At 52.7% G+C, this 27,949-nt stretch overlaps 1 protein-coding gene across 7 annotated transcripts in view; it reads right to left on the reverse strand.

The window, feature by feature from the left end:
- Positions 1-14,774: 14,774 nt before the first annotated feature.
- Positions 14,775-27,949, reverse strand: part of COPS7B (COP9 signalosome subunit 7B) — a 29,597-nt gene continuing 16,422 nt past the window's right edge. For all 7 annotated transcript variants that reach the window (XM_045845828.1, XM_045845825.1, XM_045845827.1 and 4 more), the window contains 2 exons: positions 27,199-27,304; positions 14,775-16,163 (listed from right to left, as the gene is read on the reverse strand). In XM_045845828.1, the coding sequence (XP_045701784.1) occupies positions 16,005-16,163; positions 27,199-27,304 (265 nt within the window). In that variant the 3' untranslated portion in view covers positions 14,775-16,004. The remainder of the gene's footprint in view (positions 16,164-27,198; positions 27,305-27,949) is intronic.

Consider the following 27,949-nt stretch of genomic DNA (forward strand, 5'->3'; position numbering starts at 1 on the left):
ACGGGGAGTGGGAGGCAGGTGCTGGGGCTGGAGAACAGTGGGGGACACTGGGGTGGGGTGAGCACAAGGGCATCAGCGTCTTCACGAGGTCACAGAGCATCTGGGCTGACTCGATTCTTTGAATCAGTGTCTCGTGCCTGGAATTGAATCCTCTCCCAGTTGCCTCCTCCAGAGAAGTCCAAGTGGGTGGACAGCCGCCCCTCGCCTGCCCTGCGTTAGAACACAGCGGCAAACCGGCTTTCCAAAGTGAAGGCCGCTCCTCGTGACGCTGAGTGACCAATGCGCGTCCCCCTGTCCCTGCGGGGCATCTGACCAAACCGGGAGCGCCCGGTGACCACGCTCACTGACTGCACAAGACTGAAGTCACCCTTCGGGTTCCCGACCCAGGGCTAAAAGAGTTAGAGACCAGCATTTGACGGCACTCCTTGGGGCTCACAAAGCTCGTCCCACCCCCAAGGACATGGAGGGCAGAGGGAAGTGACCGCCCCTTCCCCGAGAGTTATCAAGGGCCCAGAAAGAGTACGGTAGAGCCACGAGCCACGCAAGCCCATCTGAGAGATGGGGAGCGGCTCTCGGGCCTCTGGCCGGACCCTGGGAGCCTCCCAAATGGATGGCTGTGTCTCGGAGAAGATGGCGTCCTCCAGAAGGTCACTGACCACACGAAGGACAGCAGCGAAACCTGGCCACACGCAGCCTTGGCGGGCAGAGGCTCTGCCCGGGCCCGGCACAGTTCCTGACCCACGAACACGGCCTCCTCTTTGAGAGATGGGCGTGTCTGGCGACCACACCATCAGCTGGCGGCCTCATCACGTTCCCTGGCCCTCATGCCATCCTCGGTTTAAGGTTTGCTTTCCCAAGGGTAGGTCTGCGGCGAAGTAAACAACTCGTGGTGCCCGGGGCACCAGGTGTGTTTCGGCTCCCCTGGCGGCGGCAGCGTGTGTCACCGACAAGACCCAGTCAGCCACACTGGAGTTCTGAGTGGGTGCGTGCTCCTCGCTCTGACGAACGTGACCCCGGCCTGGAGAGCAGGCGGCTTGGTGCAGGAGCCCAGCTGGGACTCCGCCCAACCACCCCGCCTCATCCCCGACAGAGAGAACAGCCACCACTCGCGTCCACGTTCCTGCGTGGACACGCTCCCCATCCTCCTGGGCGCGCACCTAGAACTAGAACTGCCACGGTCAGATGGTGACTCGGCGTTTGCCTTTCCGAGGAACCCCCAGGCTGTCGCCCAGAGCGGCCGCGCCAGCTTGTACCGGCATCCCCGCCAGCGGTGCAGGAGGGGCCTCCCCACACCCTCGGGGACACAGCGTCTGTCTCGGACGACTGGTCACGGCGGCGTGATGGACGCGTGGTGTGTACCAGCTGTCTTTCGGACTGTAGCCACTCCAGTGGGAGTGGAATGGCATCTCACGGCAGTTTTGATTTGCGTTTCCCGGATAAAACGTGTTGAGCATCTTCTCGTGTGCTGACTGGCCATCTTTGCATCTTCTCTGGAGAAATGCTCGTTCAGACCCTTGGCCCCTTTTGTAACTGATGAGAGGCTCCCCTCCCCTCCTGACACGGCAGAGGTGGCACCTTCTCCGGCCCCACCTCGCCGGCTGTCCCGTACAGCCAGCTGTCCCACGAGTCTATCCTGTTCCGGCACCGGTCCGTGTCAGACGCCGCCACAAAACCGCCCTCCCTTCCAACACCAGCTGCGAGTATCAGGTCCCCGGGTCACCCACACTTCTGTCCAACTCAGCCAGAGTCCGTGGCCGCCCCCCCACCACCCGGGTTCAACAATTCGCTAAAATGACTCCCGAAACTCAGAAAAAGGCCCAGAAGGTCATGAGCACAGGAGCATCTGTCCCCGTGGGGTTGGGGCGCACCGCCCCCCCCCACCCTGGGGATGTGCTCCCCACCTCGGCTCCCCCAGCCTGTCACGTACAGGTTCTTAGGGAGGCTTCATGCTGTGCACGCAGGACGGTGCCACAGCGACGAACCCAGCCTCCAGCCCGCCTCCCCTTCTGACCAAGGCTTGGTCTCGCCAGGAACCAGCCCCCTCCGGACACCACCGAGGGGCTCACGGAGGGGCCACACCATCAGAACGAAAGACGCTCCAAGGGCTCTCTCTAGGGGCTCCGTGCCAGCGGCTGAGCACAGGGGCCAGACACCTTCCTCCCTGCGCGTGACTGGGCTGCCCTTCCGTTCCTCAGTTGTGAGAGTTCCAGGTACTCTGGACGTCTACCTGTTGTAGATGCCGGTCCCTCATCAGGCACGTAACTTGTAAATCCTTCCTCCCACTCGGTGGGCTGTCTTTTAACTTTTCCTGTTGGTGTCTTTTGAATCAGAGCTTTTACTTTTGAAGTCCAATTTACCTGTTTTTTTTTCTTCGTTTCTTACGCTCTTGGTGTCATAGCTAAGATGCCACTACCGAGTCCAAGGTGACACAGATTTACCCCTGCATTTTCTCCTATGAATTGCATAGTTTCACTTGTCTGTTTAGGTCTACGGTTCATGTGGGGGTGATTCTGTGTCTGGTGTGAGGTAGGTACGCACTTCAACGTTCTGCCTGTGGATCCAGCGGTCCCAGCACCGATCGTCGAAAACACTGTTCTTTCTCCCATTGATTGTCTCGGCACCCCTGCCAACAATCAGCTGAAAAGTGGTTTATTCATGGACTGTTCCAGTCATCTACATATCTATCTTTATGCCACCACCACACTCTCTTAATTTTTGTCACTTTTTAGCCCTGCCTGGTGTGGCTCCATGGATTGAGCACTGGCCTGCAAACCAAAGGGTCGCTGGTTCAATTCCCAGTCAGGGCACACGCCTGTGTTGCAGGCCAGGTCCCCAGGAGGGGCCACGCAAGAGGCAACCACACACTGATGTTTCTCTCCTCTCTCTTTCTCCCTCCCTTCCCCTCTCTCTAAAAATAAATAAATAAATAAGTCTTTTTTTAAAAAGGGGGAAAAAGATTTGATACTACATTGCATTAGTCAGGATCCACTTAGGAGACAGGAACCACAAGGCAATTGAAGTAGGAAAAGTTTTATTTAAAGAATGACTAGCCATAACAGGGGGTTGGAGACAGAGGACCAGCGAGCAAGGAGTGAGAGGAAGACACGAGGAGCAGACGGAGGGAAAAGCCGCTACGCCCAGGGCTGACACAGAGGGACCGAGACAAGGAGCCCTACCCCGGGGCTGAGGTCACGAACTCACAGGCTGACACAGCCGTGACTCCCCGAACGGTGGGGAAGCCTGCCCTGAAGCCCCCCAAGCGGTGGCCAAGGGAAGCTGTCCTTGCCGCTGGTGCCAGCCGCTGCGGGAACTGAGCCTGGCGCCTCCTGCCCACCAGAGACCAGAAGAGACCCGCCCCCGGCCCCCCACCCCCCTCCAGGGCCCCCGCAGCACCCTCCGCTGACAAAGCGTAACACCGGGCCATCTCCCAAAGAAGGAACAGTTACGGCGTCCAGCCCCGTGGTTGCAGAGGGGACTCTGAGGAATGGATTTGGGAGCTGAGACACAATGCCTTGCTAACTGGCAAATGTATTTTAAAAGATACACAATAAGCCCAAGAAAATTAACTCAGAATGGGCAATGCCAAGACAGAGTGTTTTAGTAAATTTAGTGGATATTAGAGGGGTGAAATCCTTTCACCACCGAGGGGAAAAGGAGCAAGTGACTTACAAAGGGCAAGAAACCCGATCACCATCAGCCATTTCAACAGCGTGGCTTTGTACCGGAAGGAAGCGGCAGGGCCGACTGAAGGGGCAAAATCGTGAGCCGACCAGGACTTATTTCTGGGAAGACTGGCTTCCCAGTGTAAAAGGTACGAGCACAATGCCACCAGCGTACACGCACTTGGGGGAACAGTGTTCTCATGACTCCTCCCTGAAGAATGTCCCGGAGAACACGCGTCCGACTGCCCGCGTCACTAGAGACACCGGCATCAGAGCCAGTGCAGAGCAGGCAAGCCACGGGGCCTCGGAGAACCGCAAACCACCGAGGTTTAGAAGGAAGGGGACACCGTGTGTCAGGGTGACCGGTGGAGACACAGAACAACTATGAAAATTGCAGTGAGAACTTTTAAACTGCTTCCAGGTACCCTTCTGGTGGTGGGAGTGTTCGTATCATCATCCCCTGCTGTGTGCAATGTTGCCTGAACCAAATGAGTAATTACGGGATATGCTAATGACTGCCCCCTGTGTTCTAAAAATCAGGATTCTCAGCGTGGAAGAAAAGAGATGGAGCTGTGATTTATTTTTAAAGATTAAATTTTAAAAATCTGTAGTCCTGAAATGTAGTTGGAAGTAACGGCAGGAACGTATGGGGTATTTTGTCTATCGTTCTGTGGACATCTATTAGTCTGTCCCCCGAAAGGGCCGAGAGGTCGTGGCCGACCCGGCAGCGGCAGGCGCCCTTGCGGTCCACATGGCGGTCACAAAACACCGTTTCCCACTGAAGCCAGGGCGATGTGCAGAACTGACGGACCGCAGATCTGAGGGGAGAGTGCTGCAGAGAAGCCTGGAACATCTCGGCATCAACAGCAGCCCGGGAGCCACCCCGGGCTGGCTGAGTGTAGACTAGGGCACAGCACAGGGTTCCCAGCAGCAAGGCAGGACAACCGGAGTCTGACCACAGTGACCACTGCAGCAAGCTGAAACTCACCGAATTTTTCTCAACCCCTGAGTTCGTAATGATACTGAAAATAAACCGGTCACCTCCAGAAGATAATAAGGTGGTTTACTATTTTGCAAACTGGTAAATGTAGGGGGGAAAGGAAGCATTTATTATCTTGCCTTTCCTATTCGAGCTCTACCCCTGGGTAACCTTGCGGTGGATGAAAGGAAGCATCTATTTATAAAGAACACCTGCAACTGCCCTGGCTGGTGTGGCTCAGTGGATTGAGCGCCGGCCTGCGAACCAAAGGGTCACTGGTTCAATTCCCAGTCAGGGCACATGCCTGGGTTGCAGGCCTGGTCCCCAGTAGCAGGCACACAAGAGACATTCACACTGATGTTTCTCTCCCTTCCTCCCTCCCTTCCTCTGTGTCTAAAAATAAATAAATAAAATCTTTAAAAAAAAAAAAAGGAATTCCTGCAACTAAATGAAAAGGAGACGCTGGAACTAAAACTCCGTCATGTTCCAGTGGTGGCAGCCGTGCCTCTTCTCGTTACTGGACGTGAAGCACTGCAACAGTCTCAGCGATGCTGCCATCGTCTGCTTAACTCTCTGTCTACTTATTTCCTCAAAGCCTATTTGCTTACAAACTGTGTGGAATGAGGAAATTAATAAGCAATTAAATGCAAATCTCAGCCCAGTGAAGTTGGGACGTCCCCATTCTGGACCCCCAGCGAATGAACGGACCCAGGGGCTGAGCATCCCTGGCTGTGAACACCACACGACGAGAGGCGGCCTGACACTATTCGGCCACCTGGATTCTTGCAGACACAGAGGCTAAGTCTGACGGAGCTTCCAGAACCGGCTGACCGTGAGCGGCAAATGCAGAGGGCAGGGTGCCGACTGAACTCGCCCCTCAGTGGGCGGCGAGCAACATCCAGGCTGGAGCAAACACTCCAGTTAAATTGCCTGGATTCTTCAACAGATGAAAGGGAAGGAAAAGAAAGGGACGAAGGGAGAACCTGTACATTAGAAGAGGGGTAAATAGTTTTTAAAGTGGGCAAGACTGAACCATCATGCCCGTTTCTAGGGGATGCACGGTTGGATGCTAGAAGTATTGGGTTGGCCAAAGAGTGAGTTTGTGTTTTCCTGTAAGATGGCTCTAGTAGTGCTCAGTTGTCTTTAAATTCGTTCTAAATAACTGTTAGGTTGTATTGTGACAGCTGTCATATCAGTGTTTATTAAAAAAAACTTATCAAAGTTGGTGAATTTTTGTGTAGCCATTTTAATATTGAAGATGGAAGAAAATACACAACATTTTTGGCACATTATGCTTTATTATTTCAAGAAAGGCTAAAAATGCATCTGAAGTTAAAAAAAGATTTGTGCAGTGTATGGAGAAGATGCTGTGACTGATCTAATGTGTCAAAAATAGTTTGTGTCGTTTCGTGCTGGGATTTCTCACTGGACGATGCTCCAAGGTCGGGTGAACCAGGTGAGGTTGATAACAATCAAGTCGGGACATTTAAATGAGAACAATCAGCGTTATACCGCATGGGAGATGGGAGACGGCCAACATACTCCAAATATCCAAATTAGTAAAATTATTGGTGAAAGTGAAAAATGTGTCTTTTATTTTATGGAAAAAACTACATGAACTTTTTGGCCAACCCAATATGAACAAATACAGGGAAGCGACTACTAGGAAAGCCAGGCAGTGGTTGCCCTCAAAGTGGGGTCAGGGGCCAGGGGTCGGGACGGGGGACATGGAGCCACTGTTGGGGTGGCTGCGACATTCCATCTCTTGGATTGCAGGAACATTTGGGGTGTTTGCCTTGTAGTAATACAATAAACTCTACCTTTGTTTTGTGTGTTTTTCTATATCTCTATCTTGTTTTACAGCTTTTTAAAAAGGGTTTCTAAAGGAATATTTAAAAATTGATGCGGCCCTGGCTGGCGTAGCTCAGTGGATTGAGCACAGGCTGCGAACCAAAGCATCGCAGGTTCGATTCCCAGTCAGGGTACATGCCTGGGTTGCAGGCCATGACCCCCAGCAACTGCACATTGATGTTCCTCTCTTTCTCTATCTCCCTCCCTTCCCTCTCTAAAAATAAATACATAAAATCTTTTTAAAAATTTTGATGCGTACCTATCAAAACAAGTCACGCATCATACTGGTATGAGCAGCACATTTGGGAAACGCTGACCTTTTCCATGACCCGAGGACCACGGGGCACTGGGAGTCAGCTTGCCCCGGGAGAGTCTCTCTGAGCACCTCTGGGAATGGACGGACTCAGTCCGGGGGTGGAGGAGAGCGGAGCAGAAAACTGACGTCTGCACTGGGCAGCGTGAGGACACAAAGGGCAGCCCGTGGGTGTGGTGTGGATGGGGGTGGGGCCCTATCTAAACACACCCCAAGTCCCACCCAACACACGCAGCTCAAACCCATGACCCTGTTTCAACCACAGCCTCTCCTCTGCAGCCCGCTGGGCCCCTGCAGACCTGCATCGGGCCAGTGGGGATGGCTAGAGACGCCATGACTAGCCTAACGTCCTGAGACATGCAGGGACCTGCAGCAGAAGGGCCTTAGGGGCGTAAACCACCACTGTGGCAGAGACCTCCTGGGGTATCTGCCCCATTGTAGCCCCCCTTTTCCAACAACTGCACCCCCATCCCAGTAGACATGCCTGTACTGTATGGTCCTGTCCTCCTGGTCACAGCGGATTTGACCAGGGAGAGACACAAACCTCTGCGGGCAGGAGTGGACGACTGTGGCTCACCTCCCAGCAGCGGGTGGCCCCCTCCCTGAGAACAGTGCCCCCTCCTTCTCTTCAGACACCCCCCTCTCCATGAACCTCCGGTGCCAGTTCAGTTGTTCCTCCGGATTTTACTACACGAACCAATATTCCTCCCCCTCCTCTTTTTTTTTTAAATTAAACCAGTTTGCATTAGGTTTTCTGCACCTTATAGCTGTGTGTATACTTGTATATGTTATGGCTGCAGGTAACAGAAGACTCTACTAACAATAACTTTAACAAATATGGGTAGCACTTTGCACAAAACAAGAAGTCCAAAGGACGACAGTCCAGGACCGCTCATGTAGCTCTGCAATGTCTGAAACACACACGATTTGCACTTAAAACTCCTGGCATCCAAACGAGGTCTGAAGCGTACTAATGCCAGAGTCCTGATTTAGATCTTATACTCAAGTGATGGGAGATGTTACCACCAGGGGTGGTGGCGGAGAGACTGGGTAAAAGGTACATGGGGCCTTTCTACACTTTTTTCAACTTCTTCTGAATCAATCATTTCAAAATAATTTTTTCCCCATTAAACTCTGTTTTAGTGGGTCTCACAATTCTGTGGCAAAGTTCTGGTCAAGTTGTTTCTATGAAAAAGTCCTGACTGATGTAAGTGCCTAGACAATTGATTCTGCATGATTTCAGGGGCTGGCTCCCCCCTCCCCAGCCCCACATTCTGCACCACCGCCCAGGGCCTCCCCAGTAAGCTGCTGCGATTTCCCTACCAGATGGGGAACAATCAGTTCAAAGAGAGAGGCTGGCAGACACGAAAGCTCACGCAGATACCTTTCTGGAGGGTGGGTGGGCATTTGCACACACACACACACTGGCAACAACCTGAGACTCGTGCAGTGGCACAAAAACACAGAAAGTGCCCTCCGTCCAAGGGTTCCTCGACGTCTCCTCTCAGACAATTCAGTGACCACTGGGGGACCTACGGTCCTGAGCTCTCAAAGTCATCCTCTTGTTCCTAGCCCACCCGTAGACTTCCAGACGGACAACTCAACTTGGAGAGGAAATGAACCACCTTGTCTGTGTTTGTCCTAAGTTCCCTGAGCCCACTGATGTCAGCCTCTGGGGGCTCAGGTTCTCCTTTGTGCAAAACACACCATTTTTAACGTTCCCATTGCGGGACCAGACTCCGGGCACTCTGGTGCACTGCTGCCCTCTGCTGGTGGTTCCTAGGTAGTACTCAGAAAACCTTATAAAAAAGGACAGCCCCAGTAGCAACATGAGTAAGGGGAAAGAACAAAAAAAATCATAAAGAAAAAAATGCAGTGGAATAATCAGCATATGGAAAACACTGGTAATTAGAGAAATGAACGCTCTGACGTCAAGGAGGTGCTTCCCCCTCAAGCAGATCGGGGAGAGTGGAAAAGAATGGTAGTGTGTAGGGTTGTTGAGGGCGGGGACGCGGGACTTGTCGCAAGGCACACACAGGAAGGGATCATCTCAGCAGGCCGCCCTCTGTGACCCACTCGGCCCCGGCACCCCGGCACCCCATCGTGAAGCCCCGCCTTGGACAGCGAGGCCTTCCGGGGGTGTTGTTGGGTTCCATTTACTAGTGGCCTTAAAATCCCACTCTGAACCCCAAACATTCCACTTCCAGTTTCCCCTAAGACGCTTTCAGACAACGGAATGACAGAGTTACAAGCGGGAGAACCGGTCTTCATACTGCCCATTCTCAGGAGAGGCGCCCGCATGCCCCCACCGGAAGCCAACCGCCCGCGCAGGCATTTCACAACTGCCCAGGCTGGCGGCTCCTTTGAAGCTGACCCCCGAGAGGCTCTTTGTCGCTTGAGACCCTTCCCCCCTCCTCCCCTCCACACTCACAATATTTGGGACGAGGCCTTTCAAGAGGTAGTGAAGGTTAAAGGAAGTCATAAAGGCGCAGCCCTAATCCCAAGTGCCTGGTGCCCTTGCAGGAGACCCCAGGAGGCCCCCGCCCAGAGGAGAGGCCACGTGAGATGTGAGGACGCAGCGAGAGGGTGGCCGTCTGCAAGCCTAGGAGAGAAGCCTTGACAGACACCCAGCCTGCCAGCACCTTGACCTTGGATGTCCAGCCTCCAGCCCTGCGAGGAAACATGTTTCTGTGTAAGCCCCTACCCTGTGCTATTTCGTGGTGGCGGTCCTACAAAATAATACTCAGCGAATGGCGGGCGCCACTTATGATGGCCGTAGGAGCAGACCTGAGACATGGCAACAGAGGTGCCCACTGGCTGCTGACTATGCGTCCCGGAAGAATGTGCCAGAGAGAGATTCGGGTGTCACAAATGGAAGTGGAACCACGGGAGTGAACCGTATAACCTATGGAGAATGCATAGAAGTAAACTTACGTCACGGTGGAACCCCAGCAAACACCTCTGACTGGACTCAGAAGGAAGAGATGCCCCTGAGGAAATGCAAGCGTAGGTAACAAAATGCAGAGTCTGGAGACTGGGACCGTGAAGACTAAGAGGTAAACACTTGAAGTGTGCGCAACAGTGCCAAATGCAACATCAAGGTCAAGCCCGGTAAGGACAGGAGAGGTTCGCTCAGCCGTCTCCTAGCAAGAAAACCGAGAGCTAGTGTCTGGCGGTAGAAGCCATGAGACAAAGGATTCAGGCGTGAATGAGGGAGGCGGTGGAGACAGAAAGGGCGGGCAGCTCCCAAGAAGCTTGTCTGTGGGAGAAAAGGGGTGGCCTGACACGGGCATGAGGATCAGGAGGGTGTCCTGGGCGTGTGAAACTCCTCCTCGCACGGCCACTGGAGGGCAAAGATGCTCCAGGGAAACCCCCGGGAGAAGTACGGGCAGGCGGGCGATCACACGCCCCAGGAAGGAGGGACGCCTTCCCCCACGGTGAGAACCAAGGAGGGGAGGGTGGGTGTGGGGGACTCTGCGGGTGGAAGACCCTGTGGAGTGGGGAAACTGTCAGGCCCTGTGGGGGTGGGGCTGAGAGGGCTGGGGTGGGGTCAGAGGACGGTGACTTGGTGACAGCTGTGGGGAATGCGTGCGAGCTGAGGGACACCTGACGGGATGGCCTGGCCGCTCGGAGGACCCAGGCAGGGTGACAGACAACATGTGTGTAGCGGCACCACCCTGGCAGTCAGTGTGCGACCCCGCCAGCAGCCGGACGGGGGGCTGTGTGAGGCCCCAGGCTTTCGGGGTTTCCCGCGTGTTCCTGTCTGCCTGCCCCAGAATTCCCGCAGGGGCGTCTCTTCCTCCAGGGTGCAGCCGCAGGCGTGTGCTGGGTTCCGCGGGACCATCCGTGTGTTCTCCACCGGTGACACGGCGCTCCCACCGCGCCCCCCGTTTCCTGCGACTCAGAAGTTTGGAAGAGAGAGCTAGACGGATCCACTGGGGTTCTGCGAGGAAAAGGCATCGTGAGGACAGGCGTGAACGGCCCAAGAAGAAGGGGGCTGCCTCTCATCTCTGCCTTCCCCGCCGCTTACCCCCGTGCGGGTTTCATCCTTCACCCAGGACAGCGGTCCCCACCCCCAACATGCCCGGCAGTCCCTTGCCACACTGACCTCAGCGCATTAGCACTTTTACTGTCCCAGGGCCGAGTCAGTGACGACCGAGCCTACAGACCTAAGTTTAAAAGTTCCATTTGCCCTGGCTGGCGTGGCTCAGTGGATTGAGCGTGGGCTGCAAACCATTTCGAGTCCCAGTCAGGGCACGGGCCTGGGTTGTGGGCCAGGTCCCCAGTATGGAGTGCGCGAGAGGCAACCACACATTGATGTTTCTCTCCCTCTCTTCCCCCCTCTCTAAAAATGAATATATAAAATCTTTAAAAAAATAAAAGGTCAATTTAATGCCTTCAGGAGAATGTAAAGAGATGTAGAGTGAAATGTATATGTAATAAAAAGTATACTTCAATCCGTAAATCTCAAGCATAACTATGAGAAAAGGTCTGGCCCTGGCCGGTGTGGCTCAGTTGGTTGGAGTGTTCCCACGTAAACCAGAAGGTCGCAGGTTCAATTCTCGGTCAGGGCACACACCTAGGTTGTGGGTCCGGTCCCCGGTCAGTGTATGTGCAAGAGGCAACCACTTGATGTTTCTCTCGAATCAAGGTTTCTCTCTCCCTCCCTCCCCCTCTCCCTTCCTTCCCCTCCCTCCCTCCCTCCCTCCCTCCCCCCCCTCCCCCTCCCTCCCTTCCCCTCTCTAAAAAAAGAAAAGCTTTAATGAGGCAGTCAGATAGATGCTCACGGCTGCAGAGTCCCCGGGAGGACACAGATGCAATCGCAGGCTGAGCGGAGTAGGCGAGACTGGAGACTCACATCCCGAAGGACTGTGACGGTCCTCCTGGCCCAGCAAAACTCAACTGTGTGTTGCGTTAAAAAATATCTGAAGTTTCACGCTGTTCGAATAATGACTCTAAGTACAAGAACTGGAGTGCGGTTTGATTTCACGCAACCCAGCACCTCAGAGATGAAGAAAACAGCAAACATAAGATTATCGCAAGCTGTGTATCACCTTTACCTCTTTGGTGCGCACCCCGTCTCCCGGCTCAGAAAGCTCCCAGCAAGGACCCTGCTATCGGTGGCGGCCACCTCAGCTCTGGAACGCAAGAACGGCCTGTGCTGAGGGCTCAGACCCCCTCCCTAATGCCACCCAAGCAGGAACCCTACTGCCTCTCTCACCCGGATGAACCGTGAAGACCGAAGAGGGCTTCAGGAAGCAGACAGCTTAGGGTTCAAGGTGGCCAGAGCCAGCCCACAGCCACTGCTCTCAAGCTGGTTACATTTAACACTACACATGTTTTTATTTATTTTTAAGATTTTATTTATTTATTTTTAGAGAGGGAAGGGAGGGAGAAAGAGAGAGAGAGAGAGAGAAAGAAAGAAACATCAATGTGCAGTTGCTGGGGGCCGTGGCCTGCAACCCAGGCATGTGCCCTGACTGGGAATCGAACCTGCGATGCTTTGGTTCGCAGCCCGCGCTCAATCCACTGAGCTACGCCAGCCAGGGCCCTAACACTATACATGTTTTCAAATAGGCAGATTGTAACTCCTCTATAGACATCCTGCAAAGTAGGTATGTCACCTTAAGGGCGACCTTCACCCACTCAAAAAGTCGCCCCGCAGTAGCAGAAGACTCGGGCGTCCCCCTGAACAGCTACTTCCTGTGCTCGTAAGCCGAAGGCGTACTTAACACTGTTCAGTTCTACTGGATCCCTGCTGACGCGGGCACCTCTTCTGCATGCCGTGTTTACCTGTACACACCTGGGCGCGTTTCAGACGTGAGCCCCGCGTCACAGCACGCCAGGTGGGATACCGCAGAGCCCAGAGCCAGGCCTCCTGCCAGACTCCCAAGAGAGCAAAGGACACTCCAGCTGTTCCCACAATCCCTGGACCCCACCCTGGACGCCCGACTTCCCACAGCGGCCGGGTGGGCTTGGGAGGCAGAGACTGCGGTGTGCTGGGTGTTGGCTAAAAGCCAGACGAGCCCTCAGAGGCACAGGCAGGGCACCAGGGGTCAGTGTGGGGAGGGCAGGCTCCCCCTCAGAAGGTGACACAGACAGAGTGCAGGACGTGACAGTCAGCAGACGCAGGAGTCGTCGCCCCGCCACCTGTCATGGGCCGTTCTGAACCTGGGCCACCACTTCGTCACAAGTAGAGGGAGGGTGACTGCAGGTACACGCACCCTCACCGCCCGCGGGAGACGGGCGGGTGCGAGGGATTCAGTGACCTGCTGTCCATGGGGTCACTTCGCAGAGCGCGTCTCAGACGTGTTTTTATGGTGGTCCCTCTAGTTTCAAGGACGCAGCTGAACCGTGGAGAAGACGAACCTTAAAGCTCCTTAGGGCCGTGAGGCAAACCACAAATGACTACCTGTTTCCCACCAGCTGAGCCACACAGGTCCAGTCTGCTCACCGGTGGGAAAGCCCAGGGAGGAGGACCCGCAGGGAGCGAGTGCGCCCGCGCCCGGCACGGACCGCACGGTGCCGCCTCGGCCGATGGTGGGAGGCGCGTGGGGCGGCGGTCTCGGAAGGCTCTGAAGGAGCGGGAAACCCTAGGTGCCCGGTGGTCACGCAGCTGTCACGGCCTCTGCCCTTTCTGAAAAGAGCGACACCTCCTCTAGAAGAGCCTCAGGCAGGGCCTTCAGGAGAGGTAACGGAGGAGGCACTGTTGTCGCAGAGATGACAGCCCCACGCCCGTCACTGCCCCGAAGACCTCCCAGGGGCAGGAGGCGAGGGGGTGGGAGGCAGTGAGGTCGGTCCTGACCCTGTGTAGGCCGGGCTAACTCGCGTGTTCGTGTCTTAGTCTTGGACAAAAGAAAAATAAAACATTTTAAAAACAAACCAAAAAAAAGCTTATACTGTAAATTAGAAAATATTTTAGTACAGTTGTACTGGTGTGTTTTAAGCTAAGTGTTATTACAAAAGAGCCAAAAAAGTTTTTAGAAATCTGGAAGACCCTGAAGTAAAAAGGCTACAGCCAGCCAAGGTTAATTCCCAGTTAAACACAGAAAGCCGGCCTCTGGGAGCGCGGTCGGCCTGGCGCGCGGTGTGGTGTGGTGCGAGCACAGTCTACGGCCGGGGGCGGGGCGTGCTGGCCGCCGCCCTCGCGCACGCTCGCGACTCACCGACTTACCGCGGGCGACTTCCGGCCCGAGGGCTCCACCCGGGGTGCAGGCCCTGCACAGGCGCGCCGGCGGTTCCTTTCCCACTCGAGTTCTGCTGGACCTTCTCCACGGCTGCAGTACGCGGCACCGCAGTGTGCAGCACGGGCTTGTGACCCGGGAGCAACAGGCCGCCCCGCTCAGCCCAGGGGAGCGGCGGACCAGACCCCCGGGTGCTGTGGGTGCACCCCACGATGTTCGCACCGGGACCGAATCGCCCGACCACGCACTCCTCGGAACACAGTCCGTCATTAAGCAACACATGACTGTAACTGAATTAAAATCTACAGACTGGGAGATATTTCTGAGAAATGTAACATTTCCAAAAACTTCCCCAAAGCGTGTCCCACTAGGTATCGGCAAAAAGGGTTCGGTGCTGACGTCAGTGTGGGAAGAGGGACCCTCGCCCGGCCTTCCCCGAGACCCTCAGAACGAGCTGCTGGTGGGGAGGTGGGGTGCAGGGGGTGCCGGATTCATTTAACAACAGAGCCCCCTTCCGCAGAGCATCTGCCGGGGGTTTCGTGAGACGCACTGTGGGACCCAAACTCCGCCAGCGGACGTGGTACGTGGGCACGGGCACGGGGGCCAGCTTCAAGGGCAAACGAGAGCAGCTCGTCAACATGAGGTCGGCGGCGGGGGCAGCCGCCAGACGTGTCTGAGGAGGAGACGCCTCTTCCCCAGGCCCCGCGTGCGACAGCAGGACGGTTCCCTGAAGCCCCGCCCCCCAGGCCCTCCAGGTCCACCAGCTACGCGACCCTGCACGCCAGTCACAGTAAGTCTCCACTTTTATTTTTTGTTCTAGAATGTGCTTCTTCCCTCGGTGAACTTGAGTATCGGTCCAGACCACCCCTTCCCCTTAAAAAGGAACACGCACACATACACACAGGCCCCCGCCGACCAGGGGCAAAGTCCCCGGCGATCCGTCTGCCACAAACATTGACACGGGGGGGGAAAAAGGCATGTTGAAATGTATTAGAATCAGAACCTGTACAAAAAAAAATCAAAATATAACCTGAAACTGTTCAAGTTCAGAAAGGCTAGTCAAGTCCTTTCCTCTCGCCAGGAGAACGCCATCATCAGAGGGCTCTGGGGCATCAGCCAGGGAGGGTGGGACGGGAGGGACAGAGCGGCCACAGGTCCTTCCCCGGAGAGAGGGGCCTCGGCACCACCGTCCCCAGCACGGAGAGCAAGTGCTGACGGGCAGCCCCAGGGGCCGCCGGGGCGTCCTCGCCGAAACCAGTCTGAGTGGGCAGCGGCGGCCGAGGACACCAAGCTGGACGAAACTCCTGCCACTGAGCAGGCCCACAGCGCCCGCCCCTGCTGCTCAGACACCAGACGCCAGTGAGCCCAGCGCTCCCACCAGCGAGGGAGCGGAGCTGGGCTTCAGAGGCCAGAAACCTCCCGCAGGGCTAGCAAACACAGCCCAGCACCACACCCCTCCACGGCCGCTTGCTCGGCCGCTTGCTCGGTCGGACCAGGGCTGCCAGGGAGGGGCAGGGCAGGAGGGGGAACGAAGCGTCGGGCTCCCCGGCTGGAGGGGCCTGCGCCGCGTGGGCACCGCGGTCCGTGGGGCTGCGGGAGGCCCACCGCACTCAGAGAGGAGCCTCCTTCTCGGTCATCCCCGCGGGCTGGTTAAAGCTGCCTCTGGCTCTGATCAGCCTGACAACATGACATGGAGGGGAAAAAAAAAACCTGGGAGGGGGACAAGCCCTTGGACACAGACAAGAGCCTCCGGGAGGGCAGCCGGGCAGCGTCTGACCCTGCTGGGGTGGCGTCGGTGGGGCCCCTGAGTCTGAAGGGAACAACTGGGGTGGGCGGGGGTGGGCTGGGCAGGGGCGAAACGGTTCTTCTGAAACAGTACCAACAGGGCGGGGAGGCGCTGGTGAGGGGCGGGCAGGTCTGGAACTCACTGAAGGTGGGGAGGGGAGGAAGTAGGCCCTTGGTGTCCCCTCCCCGGCTGCCCCAGGCCCGGTGAGTGCCAGCCGCCCCAACCGGCCCTAGTGGCGGCTGGAGACCAGACCTTTCACTTTGGACATCTTCTTGGTGGGCTGCCTCTGCTCAGCGTGGGGGGGACACTCCCGCTCGGCCAGCTGCTGCTCCATCTCCTGGGCCGAGGAGGACGCAGTGGCTTTGAGAGTCTTCTTGATGTTGGTTACCTGGAGGGAGACACAGAATTGTGTGCTCGGTCTGTAAGCCCCAGAAACCCATCGAAATGCGCTCTCATCACCACGGGGGCCACGAGGGAGGAAGCCAGAATCTTCCGCAAGAAAATCTGAGGTTATCCTCAGAAATCCACATGCGGAGGAACAAGCAGGGGCTATTCACGGAAGACACGTGGAAATGAGTCAAGCAGGAAAGTGGAACAAATGCGCGCTTGATGGAAAGGAAGGCCAAAGCCACGAGGAAGCAGACCGACCATATGGCAAAGAGGTGCACCACCAAAGGTGAAAGAGAGCAGTGACTACAACGGCCTTAGGAAGAGGCAGCCCTGGCTGGCGGCTCAGCGGGTTAGAGCCTTGTCCCAGTACGCCAAGGTTGCGGGTTCGATCCGTGGTCAGGGCACATACAAGACCAGCCAGTGAATGCATAAATAAGTGGAACAGCAAATCAATGTTTCTACTCTCAAATCAATACACAAAATATTAAAAATTAAAAACAGAAAAGAAAAAGAGTGACCAAGAATTCTAGGCTCAGCTAACTGCTGTTGTTTCATGTATGAAACCAAACATTTTCACAAGCTCCATGAGCCCTTCCTGAATAAACAATGAGAGGATGATCTTCAGCCACTTAAGTGATTAACTATGAAAACATAGTAAAAACAAACGGCGCGATGCCATCACACTACTGTTTTCAGAGTACCCTTCTTCACTTAACAAAGGAGGGGCTCAAATGTGCCTACGCAACTCCTGAACGCTGTCCCACATCAGAACACACGTTTTATGTAACACCTGTGTGCTATTCCACTACGAATGTTCCACAGTCTTCAAACTAGCTCCCAGCTTGTTTTTACCAGGCACACAGCTCCTGTGACGCCCTCTGATGTTTACCTCTGCATACTCCGGGGAACATCTGTGGAGGACATATTACTAGCAGTGAGCCTCCAGATCAAAGGATTTGCACATTACGCAGTTTAATAACGACCGCTGTACTGCCTTCTGAAAAGCGATTGTACTAACTTCATGCACATGTACACATACTTTCCCCAACGCCAGCTCTAACGGATCATTGATGCTTTTGCCCTGTAGCTCGCTGAGAGGAAGAAAAGCAGAAGCAGCAGCATTAGCATTTTAAAAAATCATTCAAAGAAAGAGAGAGAAGGGTGGTGTCGAGGAAGGCGGTATGAGTTGCTGGTGAGGAAGCAAGGGGGACTCCGTGTGCTCCGGAAGCAGGCTGGGGCTTCCACAGAGGGACAAGGGAGCTGCCAGGGCCCAGGTCCTCCACAGGGCATCAGGGGCCTGAAGAAGAGACAGTCCACGCACAGACCTGAAGCTACACCGAGAGAGTGGGACGAAAAACGCACTTCCCGGAGGAGGCCTAACACCTGCAGAATGGGCTTCCACTAGACTGGAGGTCGTTTTTTCATTTTGGCTTTTGTTGCTGTTTTAAGTACAGGCACAGCCATGCCCCACACTGCTGTCACCCCCACCAACACTAGAACCTTTCTGAAAAGGGCAGAGGGGACCACGGGGCTGAGACGGCGGAACAGAGGGTTGCCTGAGCCAAGTCGGGGTTTACCAGCGTGTCCTGCCCGGCCAGGAGGTGCCATCTCGGACCTCCCCGCCCCCACCCCGGTGGCTCACTGCTGCTGGGGACGTCTTTTTCAGTAGTGACTTGGTGAGACAAGGAGTGAAAAATCTGGAGCAAGAAGATGGCCTGACACGCTTTCTCTTAAAGAAAGAGATCGATTTTGTTTCATTCGAAGGCATAATTTGATACCCTTGGAAGAGAAATTAAGAAATGTGATTTCAGCCCTGGCTGGTATGGCTCAGGGGATTGAGTGTCAGCTCTGCTAACCAAAGGGTTGCTGGTTCAATTCCCAGTCAGGGCACATAACTGGGTTCTAGGCCAGGTCCCCAGTAGCGGGTGAGCAAGAGGAGCAACCACACACTGATGTTTCACTCCCCCTACCTTCCCTTCTGTATAAAAATAAAACAAAATAGAAAGAAAGAAAAGAAAAGAGAAAAGAAAGGAAAAGAAAAGGAAAATGAAAAGAAAGAGAAAGGAAAAGAAAGAAAGAGAAGGAAGGAAGGAAGGAAAGGAAGGAAGAAAGGAAAGAAAGGAAGGAAGGAAAGAAAGGAAGGAAGGAAGGAAGGAAGGAAAGGAAGGAAGGAAGGAAGAAAAGAGAAAAGAAAAGAAAAGAAAAGAAAAGAAAAGAAAAGAAAAGAAAAGAAAAGAAAAGAGAAAAAAAAAGAGATTTCTGCCCTAGTTGATGTAGCTCAGTGGATTGAGCACTGGCCTGCGAACCAAAGGGTCACCGGTTTGATTCCCAGTCAGGGCACATGCCTGTATTGCCCGCCAGGTCCCCAGTAAGGGGCACATGAGAGGCACCACACACTGATGTTTCTCTCCCTTTCTTTCTCCCTCCCTTCTTCTCTCTAAAAATAAATAAATAAAAATACTTTTAAAAAATAAAAAGAAATGTGATTTCTCAGTTATCACTACTTTTAAAATAAATGCTTACAAAAACATTTCAAGGTGTCTCTGGTTTGATGCTAAGTATTCTGAGAAAAACTAATTAAGACCTTAACAAGAGCTCAGAGCACAAGTTTATTTCTTCGCATGTCAGTTACCTCTGATTTCCAATGTGCAACTGCCCTGGCTGGCATAGCTCAGTGGATTGATCGCAGGTTCGATTCTCAGTCAGGGCACATGCCTGGGTTGCGGGAAAGGTCCCCAGTGGGGGCCACATGAAAAGCAACCAGACATTGATGTTACTCTCTCTCTCTTTCTCCCTCCCTTCCCCTCTCTAAAAATAAATAAAATCTTTAAAAAAAAATACTGCAACTTAAAAATATACATTAAGACAATGAAAGAAAACAAGATTCACACCCATACTTTCAGTACGTGGGATGCATTGCCTGAGTGATTTGTTTTAAGGTTTTCCCAAAACCTGGCAAAATTCTATCTAAATAAAACATTAGAAATGCAAGGCCTAGACTCCTGGGCAAGATGGCAGCACAGGTAAACACAGCTCAGCCCTCACACAACCACATCAAAATTGTAACTGAATTATAGAACAACCATCACTCAGAACCATCAGAAAGTAAGTTGAATGATGGTCTGACAACTACGGAATTAAGGAAACCACACCCATCCAGGCCAGTAGGAGGGTGGAGACAAGGAACAGGCTGGTCCCACATCCACATGTGGTAGATAAAAATCGGGAGGGATATCTCGGGAGCAATAAGTCCCAGCCCCACACCAGGCCCCCCAGCCCAGGGTTCCAGCGTCAGAAAAATAAAAGTCCCCACAACTTATGGCTGCAAAAACCAGTGGGGATTGAGTCAGTGAAAGAAACTTGTGGAGTCCCAAGCAATTCCTTTTAAAGAGCCCACACACAGACTTACTGAGAATCACTCCCTCTGAGCTCCGACATCAGAGCAGCAGCCTAAGAGGCACCAGTGGCACACAGGAAGGAACTGAAGTTTCTGGCATCAAGGTAAAGGCTGGAGGACAGCTTTCTCCCAAACAGAAAGACAGCAGAGGCCACTGCTCCTTTTCTGAGCCCTCTCCCCATAGAGCCGCCGAGTCTGCAGCTGGTGCCGTACCTGAGGCTCCACCAACCTGGCTGACACTGTTTGCCCCACACTGGAGATCCCCTGAGGCGCCGTCCCACCCAACTTACAGCTGCTAACAGTGGCTTTCCCGTAAGAATGGCTGGTCTTGCGAATGGCTCATGCTTTACAACTTCCTACATCCTCTCACACAAGCAACAGCTGGCTTTGGTGTGCCCCAGGCACAGCACTAACTGCCCTGCCCAGATTCACAGCCTGGCTTTGCCTGGGAATCTCCAAGCCTAGCAAAAGTAGCAGCCACCTCAGACTACTCTATAACTCAGGCAGGGTGGCCCCAGGTAAAACACAGTTGGGAGGCTGACCTTGCCCTGTACCACCTGAGAGACCTCGGGGCCGGCGAACCCAGTGGACAGATACAGACCACATCAGAGCACCACCACCCTGCCCCTGCACAGCTGATCCTCCAGGGAGGGCAGATATTGGTGGTCAGGGGTCACAGCCAATCCTTGCAGCTGACTGGCCTGGGTAAATCCCTCCCATTGACCTGCCAACAGCTATCAAGGCTCAACTACAAGAGGAGGGTGTACTTAGCCCACACGAAGGGTGCACCTCAAGTACCCAGCCTGGGTGATAGTGGAGACTGTACCAGTGGACCCTATAGGACACCTACTACATTAGGCCACACTGCCAAGAGAGGGAGTCATAGCAGCTCTACCTAATACACAAAAACAAATACATGAGCCCTGGCTGGTGTAGCTCAGTGGATTGAGCGCGGGCTTGCGAACCAAAGTGCTGCAGGTTCGATTCCCAGCCAGGGTACATTCCTGGGTTGCAGGCCATAACCCCCAGCAACCGCACATTGATGTTTCTCTATCTCCCTCCCTTCCCTCTCCAAACATAAATAAATAAAATTAAAAAAAAAAAAAACAAACAAACACATGGAGGCTGCCAACATGGAAAGACAAAGAAACATGCTCCGGATGAAAGAACAGACCAAAACTCCAGAAAAAGAACTAAACAAAATGGAGATAAGCAATCTATCAGATGCAGAGTTCAAAACAATGGTTATAGGGATGCTCAAGGAACCTAACTGAGGATCTCAACGGCATAAAAAAGACCCAGTCAGAAGTGAAGGATTCACTAAATGAAATAAAAAACAATTTACAGGGAAACAAGAGTAGAGTGGATGAAGCCGAGAATCAAATCAATGATTTGGAACATAAGGAACAAAAAAAACACCAGTCAGAACAATAAGAAAAAAGAATAAAAAAAGCGAGGATAGTGTAAGCAGCCTCTGGGACAACTTTAAGCATTCCAACATTTGCATCATGGGGGTGCCAGAAGGAGAAGAGAAAGAGCAAGAAACTGGAAATCTATCTGAAAAAATAATGAATGAAAAATTCCCTAATTTGGTGAAGGAAACAGACATGCAAGTCCAGCAAGCACAGAGAGTCCCAAACAAGATGGATGCAAAGAGGTGCCCCCCAAGACACATCATAATTAAAGTGCTAAAAGTTAAGATAAAGAGAGAATGTTAAAAGCAGCAAGAGAAAAGCAGTTATTTACCACCAGGGGAGTTCCCATAAGACTGTCAGCTGATTTCTCAAAAGAAACTTTGCAGGTGAGAAGGGGCTGGTAGGAAATATTCAAAGTCATGAAAAGCAAGGACCTACAGCCAAGATTGCTCTACCCAGCAAAGCTATCACTTAGAATCAAAGGGCAGACACAGAGCTTCCCAGACAAGACAAAAACTAAAGGAGTTCATAATCACCAAATCATTATTACATGAAATGTGAAAGGGACTTATATAAGAAAAAGACCAAAACTATGAGCAATAAAATGGCAATAAATACATATCAGCAATTGAATCTAAGAAACAAACTAAGCAAACAAGAAACAAGAGAGAAAATCTTGGATATGGAGAGCATTTTAATGGTTGCCAGATGGGAAGGGGGTCTGGGGGTCACATGGAAGGAAAAGAAATGAGACTCTTCCCCAATGGAAATCTTGGTTCTTTCTCCATTTCTGAAACACCACTCAAGATCCTGCACCTTCCTTCCCTCCTCCTCAGCACACGCGGTCCACTCAAGCCACGCCAGCCCACTGTGTTACCCCAGCCTGGGTGGGTCTCCTCCGCAGCTGGATCCCACCCTCCCCGGAGAGTCACGCACCTCTGCCGCGATCCTGCCCTGGCCCCTCCAGCCCACACTGACCCGCCCGCCCTCAGCCTGTGCCTGCCTGGCGGCACCTCTCTCTCCCATGGCGCCACACGCCTGCCTCCTCCAGTTTTCTGGTGTTCGTGTCTAGCTCATGCAGAACGGAGTGGGAGGAAGGCCTCCACAGAGAAACAGGGCTTCCTGGGCAGGTGTCCTTCAGCCTAAGAAAGGAGACCATTTACCCCCACAAAGTCTCAGCCTGGCTAGAGCAGCGACATGGCCCTCATACTGGGTTCTATGACAGACATGCCTTGCTCATGTCAGCTTGATCGTTAGCATTTAAACACACAGAACTCACACAAGAGACTGCTAGACCAAGCACTCCCATAACTGAAGGGGAGTGAGGAGTCAACTGGATTCTTGCAGTGGCTGGGCAGGTCTAAGTGCAGACAGTGTGTTCGGAGACCCAAGAGAGGCTGCCCAGGTAGGTCCACCAAGGAAACCTGTTTCGGCCTCATGAAACAACCGTGAGAAGTCCAATTAACTCCTCTTCCACAAAGCTACCCTTCAAATGAGGACAACACTACCCCACTGGCCCTACTCCTTTTCTTACTTGAGTGGTTCGACTTGCAGGCCACCCCTGTGCCATTACCTGAAATGACCTGGAGTTTATATCCAGTCCTTTGAAACATGGGTCCCGGGAATTTTCAGGTGGGACCGCACCTGCTGACAAAATTGCAGCCGTGCTTACCAGACCTTAAATGTTCAGGCAAAAGGAGAGAGCAGAGCTTCCGGGGTAGGAAAGCTCTGCTCGGCTGTGAGGCCAAGCGAAGGCAGACATCAGAAAGTAGAGTCCGCAGCGGGAAGGAGCTGGAGGCAGAGAGAACACTCTCCGGGAGGAGCCGGGAGGCACCCTTTTGGGGCCCTGCCCTCTAACAGCCAACAAGCCCCAGGACTGTACTAACCGAACTCCTGTGGGGGCTTCTACATCACGGGAAACAGAGCTTACTTGTCCAATTGTGCTTTATCATCTACACAGCTCGAACAAAGCCTACTCTGTGAATGTGGCGACAGCTGTACGTTAACATTCCACCAGCATCAGGCATAGGCACATCCTAATGTGAAGAAAAGCGTGCTCCAAAATCAAATATGAATGAAGATGCTTTATGATGCTTCAAATAATCATGGCCTCCCCTCCAGGGTGCCTGCTCAGAGATAATGAAACAGCTCATAATGTTACTGTTCTATCTTCCCCAGGTATGCTGGAATCGTAACTAACTAACGTGCGTCATTTCGGGGAACGGAGAAAAGGAGCGAACATTCTCAGGTAAAAAGTGACAGAGCTGGCTTAATTAAGGAGGCAGGCTCTTGAGGCTACAACTCGCCAAAAGGAAGCTATTTTAAAATTTAGGGGAGGGAAACATCCAGTTTTTCCCTCTGAGAAAAAGCAATCTAATTTAAGGACAAAAAAGAAAAAAATCACCAACTCACTGAGAGAATGACTAAAAAAGTTCGGTCAAGTGCAACAGAAGCATAAATACCAGCAGAACACGACAGAATTACAGCTTCATTCTTTGTAGATGTATTTCCTTTTCCAGTCCACAGATACTGAGTGTGCCTCTGCTGGGAGGTGGTCAGCACCCCACACTCAGCAGTCCGATCACCATTTACTGAACGGAAAACCGACAGGGCTTTGGCTGTGCTCCCCCTCATACCGGTCTGTTCCAGATTTTCTAGATGATTACTTTTTTAAAGATTTTATTTATTTATTTTTAGAGAGAGGGAAAAGGAGGGAGAAAGAGGGAGAGAAACATCAATATGTGGATGCCTCTTCCACACCCCCAACTGGGGATCTGGCCCACAATCCAGGCACATGCCCCAACTGGGAATCAAACTGGCAACCCTTTGGTTTGCAGCCAATGTTCAGTCCACTGAGCTACACCAGCCAGGGCCTAGATAATTACTAAATCAGCAGATTGATTTCTTTGGTATTGAAGGTGTTCTTTACTGAGCCTTCTCAAATTTCTTTCCTGAACTTTATTCCTTACTGCCACCTGGTGGCAGTATCAGGCTCTGCCAGCAGGGGTACCCATACCCATGTTTTGCCATCAGTGAGTCACTGGTTACAAATCCATGCCCTGGCTCTTTTTTCTTCTCCTTTCCTTTCTCCTTCCTTTTCTCCTTTCTTTTCCTTTTCTTTCCCCTTTACTTTCCATTTCCTTTCCTTTCCTTTTTTGTTTTCTTTTTTAAATAACCCTAACTTAAAGATCTCGCCCACACTGCTGTCCAAGTATGGCTGTGCCTCGACGTCAGCCAGGTGTCACCCACGTCACCTACGTTCACATCTGCCTTCGTTCAGCGGATGCCGCTCGCCGTGGAAATAAGCCTGAACTGTTCAAAATTCTGAAACTAGTGCCATTCATCCCTCTTGGCTCAGTACCACAAGCCAAGCCCACCCCCTACCCTACCACCACTGACGACAGACCAGGTGCAACAGGGCAGCCAGCGGGGGCCAGGCCCTTCCAACCAGGCCCTTCGACCAAAAGGTCGAAGACGGCTTGTCTCACGCAGGCTGCCCCGGTCAGGTGGGCGCGCTTCACCTCCAAACCTCACGTGTTTCCAGGGTTGGGTCCACAGTTAGAATCGACAGAGAGAATAGAGTGGCTAGCCCTTCCTACTTTTCAGGCATCAATCACAGAGCAGAGAAGAGGCCACAACAGTCACAGAGGTGACAGATAACACAGCTTCTCAGAGAAGCAGCAGGCTTATTTTCATAGTTGAATTTGTCTTTGGCTAAAGCTAAATTAAAAGTAGTTCATACTTCTTTGCCTTGAAGTAGAGTTAAAAATCAGTGAGGGCTTGAACACCCACAGAGTGGGGATGCAGAGCACACAGGGCAGTGTGTGCATCCAACATAAATTCCCTCTAGTTCACGGAAAGCAGAGTTAGCCGTACACTTCCAGGTTGTGCCAGAAACATTCGGTTCAGCGCGCACGTGAGCAACCACTGTGGGCTAGGCACGGAAGGGGGCACTGGTCTTACAAAGACACAGAAGACTCAGGCTTTATCTTCAAGGACACATGTAACAGAGAAGGGGAAATCCTCAAACTTCACAAATCCCCCTTCAAAAGGCACAGCAATGTACTGTTCCTTAGCTGTAATTCCGGGCCCCACTCTGCCACACTCCAGGACACCCCACTTATAAAACTCATTAAATACCATCATCACTTTAAGCCCTGTAGCACCAGGAGAGGACTTCCAATGCCACCGCTTTGAGCTTAAGGGCTCTGAACAAATTCCGAGGCCACCGCACAGGGCCCAGGCGACCGGCGCACCACCAACGCCCGCTGACCCAGTGGTGGGCGCCTGTGTCCCGCCCAGAGGCCACCGCACAGGGCCCAGGCGACCGGCACACCACCAACGCCCGCTGACCCAGTGGTGGGCGCCTGTGTCCCACCCAGAGGCCACCGCACAGGGCCCAGGCGACCGGCACACCACCAACGCCCGCTGACCCAGTGGTGGGCGCCTGTGTCCCACCCAGAGGCCACCGCACAGGGCCCAGGCGACCGGCACACCACCAACGCCCACTGACCCAGTGGTGGGCGCCTGTGTCCCGCCCAGAGGCCACCGCACAGGGCCCAGGCGACCGGCACACCACCAACGCCCACTGAGCCAGCGGCGGGCGCCTGTGTCCTGCCCAGAGGCCACCGGCGACCAGGACAAGCAGGTGCCACAGATACCACAGTCACTCTTTTATCTTCACGTGCATTTATTTCACCCACCACATTTTCCCCTCTCTTCTTTTTTTAGTATGAAATATATCACACATTTCGAAAGGTTACAACATATGTGTAGTTTAGAGAAGAACAAAATGAACACGGCACCGACCACACAGCTTAAGAAGCAGAGCAGTACCGGGGGCCTGAGTCTTACTGTTGTTGCTTTTTATAACTCATATTATTTCTTAGCAAGAATTTTTTTAATTGAGGAGAAAGGTACATATCTTTATGACATTCTACTGATACTAAAAATTGAAATGAAAGGAAAAATTGTCCCTTTTTACATCAGTAAGTTACAAGTTTTACTGACTTCCTAGGATCGCTACAGTTTTAAAGATATTGTTTTAAGTACCATTCTTTATGTATCTGCAAATATATAATAAATCTCCAGAAAAAGGTCTACAGTAGGCCCTGGCCTGGTAGCTCAGTTGGTCAGAGCGTCATCCCAACAAGCCAAAGTTGGGGGTTTGATCCCCAGCCAGGGCACATACAAAAATCAATCAATGAATGTACAAATAAGTGGAACTAATCAATGTTTCTCTAAAATCAATAAATAATAAAATAAAATAAAAAATTTTAAAAGGTCTACAGCATCGTCAGTAATTCCAAAGTCCTGCCTGGTGTGGCTCAGTGGACTGAGTGCGGCCTGCGAACCAAAGGGTTGCTGGGTCAATTCCCAGTCAGGGCACAGGCCTGGGTTGTGGGCCAGGTCTCCAGTGGGGGCCGCACGAGTGGCAACCACACATTGATGTTTCTCTACCTCTCTTTCTCCCTCCCTTCCTCTCTCTCCAAAAATAAATAAATAAATAATCTTAAAAAAAAACAATAATATGAAAATATTATTGCTAGTCCTTTGCTAGTTTTCAAAAAAATTGAACACTAATGGTATTGATTCCTGAATTTGAATTTTCTTATTTTTACAGTCTGATTTTCAAAACGGCTGTTCTGTTTCCACCGTAAGTCAAAGACGAGACAGCTGCAAGTGTTCCCTGAATATATTCCCTGCCACAGTCACGACCTGGCTGTAGGGTCTGCAGTCTCCTCTGTGTGGTTCACTCAGGGACCCGACTCCAGGCACCCCACTGACTGTCACCTGCTCAAGCGGCGCGTCAGGTCTGCTTCCCGGGGCTGTCCAAAGCAAGCTGAACCAGGGTGGCTGACATCTTGCTGAACGCTGTAGAGTGGAACTAAGTTCCCCAAAGCTAAGAAGAGCTTAGACTGGTGCCTCCTCCCATCCATCTTTAAGGTACGCCCCCAACCTCGTGCCTTCTGCTCTTCAGCTATAAAGTGCACGTGTCCTGAGGAATTACAACCCATTCTCGGCTTTCTAAGCCGACTGGCCCTCTGCCGATCCGGAAGCAGAAAGGAGACAGAGAGCACCAAGGACAGAGACTGTGTCACCCCCACCCCCACCCCCACGCCTGTTTGCTGGTAACGGCTTAGTTCATCTGGAACAGGACTCACAAGACGAGGGAGCACACAGGGCGCCCCTGGAGCAGGGGACAGAGTCCCCCTCCTTACCTCTGCCTCCACCTGCTGCTGGGTCCGGCTGTGGTTCTCCTTGTACTGGTTGGCTCTCAGAACCTGCTGCTCGATGCCCAGCAGAACTGCTTCACAGCCATCACACCTGCAAAGGGGGCAGCCGGTCCTGAGCCACAGGAAGGCCGGGAGCTCTCCTCCGGGCTCCGAAACCTCCCGTCCCAGCAACTCCTCACGGGGTGCGTCTTCCTGCAACACCCCCCTCCTCCCCCCCCCCCCGTCAGGGCTCGTGCCCCTGCACTCCGTCCGAGAGAGGGGCGTTTCTGAGCACGGGGCATGCAGCGACACACATAGAGAACGTGGGGTAGTTCCTCAGAACACAGCTTTAGTCTCCGACCTTTGCATCCCATTGGGGAGTTTTACACATTGTAAGGTAAAAGCAGTGAAGGGAGAACTTACATTTTTCTCAAAAGAAAAAATTATTTTCTAAAAGCATCCGATTTTGAAGATTGCCCCCTTTCTCAGAAGTTTAAGTTACTTCCTGTCACCCCTCCGTTTTCTTTCCCCTTTTTATTCTGAAAATTTTAAACCTAGAAGTTGTTGCAAGAATAGTACAATGAATACCCACATAATCCTTCACTTAAGATTCAATAATGTGAACATTTTGCCCTATCTGTGGGGCCACTCTACATCCCATTTTGTTTCAATTTGAACTCCAATGCCGAAACAAAGTTTTAAGAATCTGTACTAATAAACCTCCTGGGACGGGGTTAGGACGGCACCTCTGGGTGGA

The sequence above is a fragment of the Phyllostomus hastatus genome, unplaced genomic scaffold, assembly GCF_019186645.2.
Source record: "Phyllostomus hastatus isolate PE091 unplaced genomic scaffold, TTU_PhHast_1.1 phas_contig_477, whole genome shotgun sequence".
NCBI classification, from domain to species: Eukaryota; Metazoa; Chordata; class Mammalia; order Chiroptera; family Phyllostomidae; genus Phyllostomus; species Phyllostomus hastatus.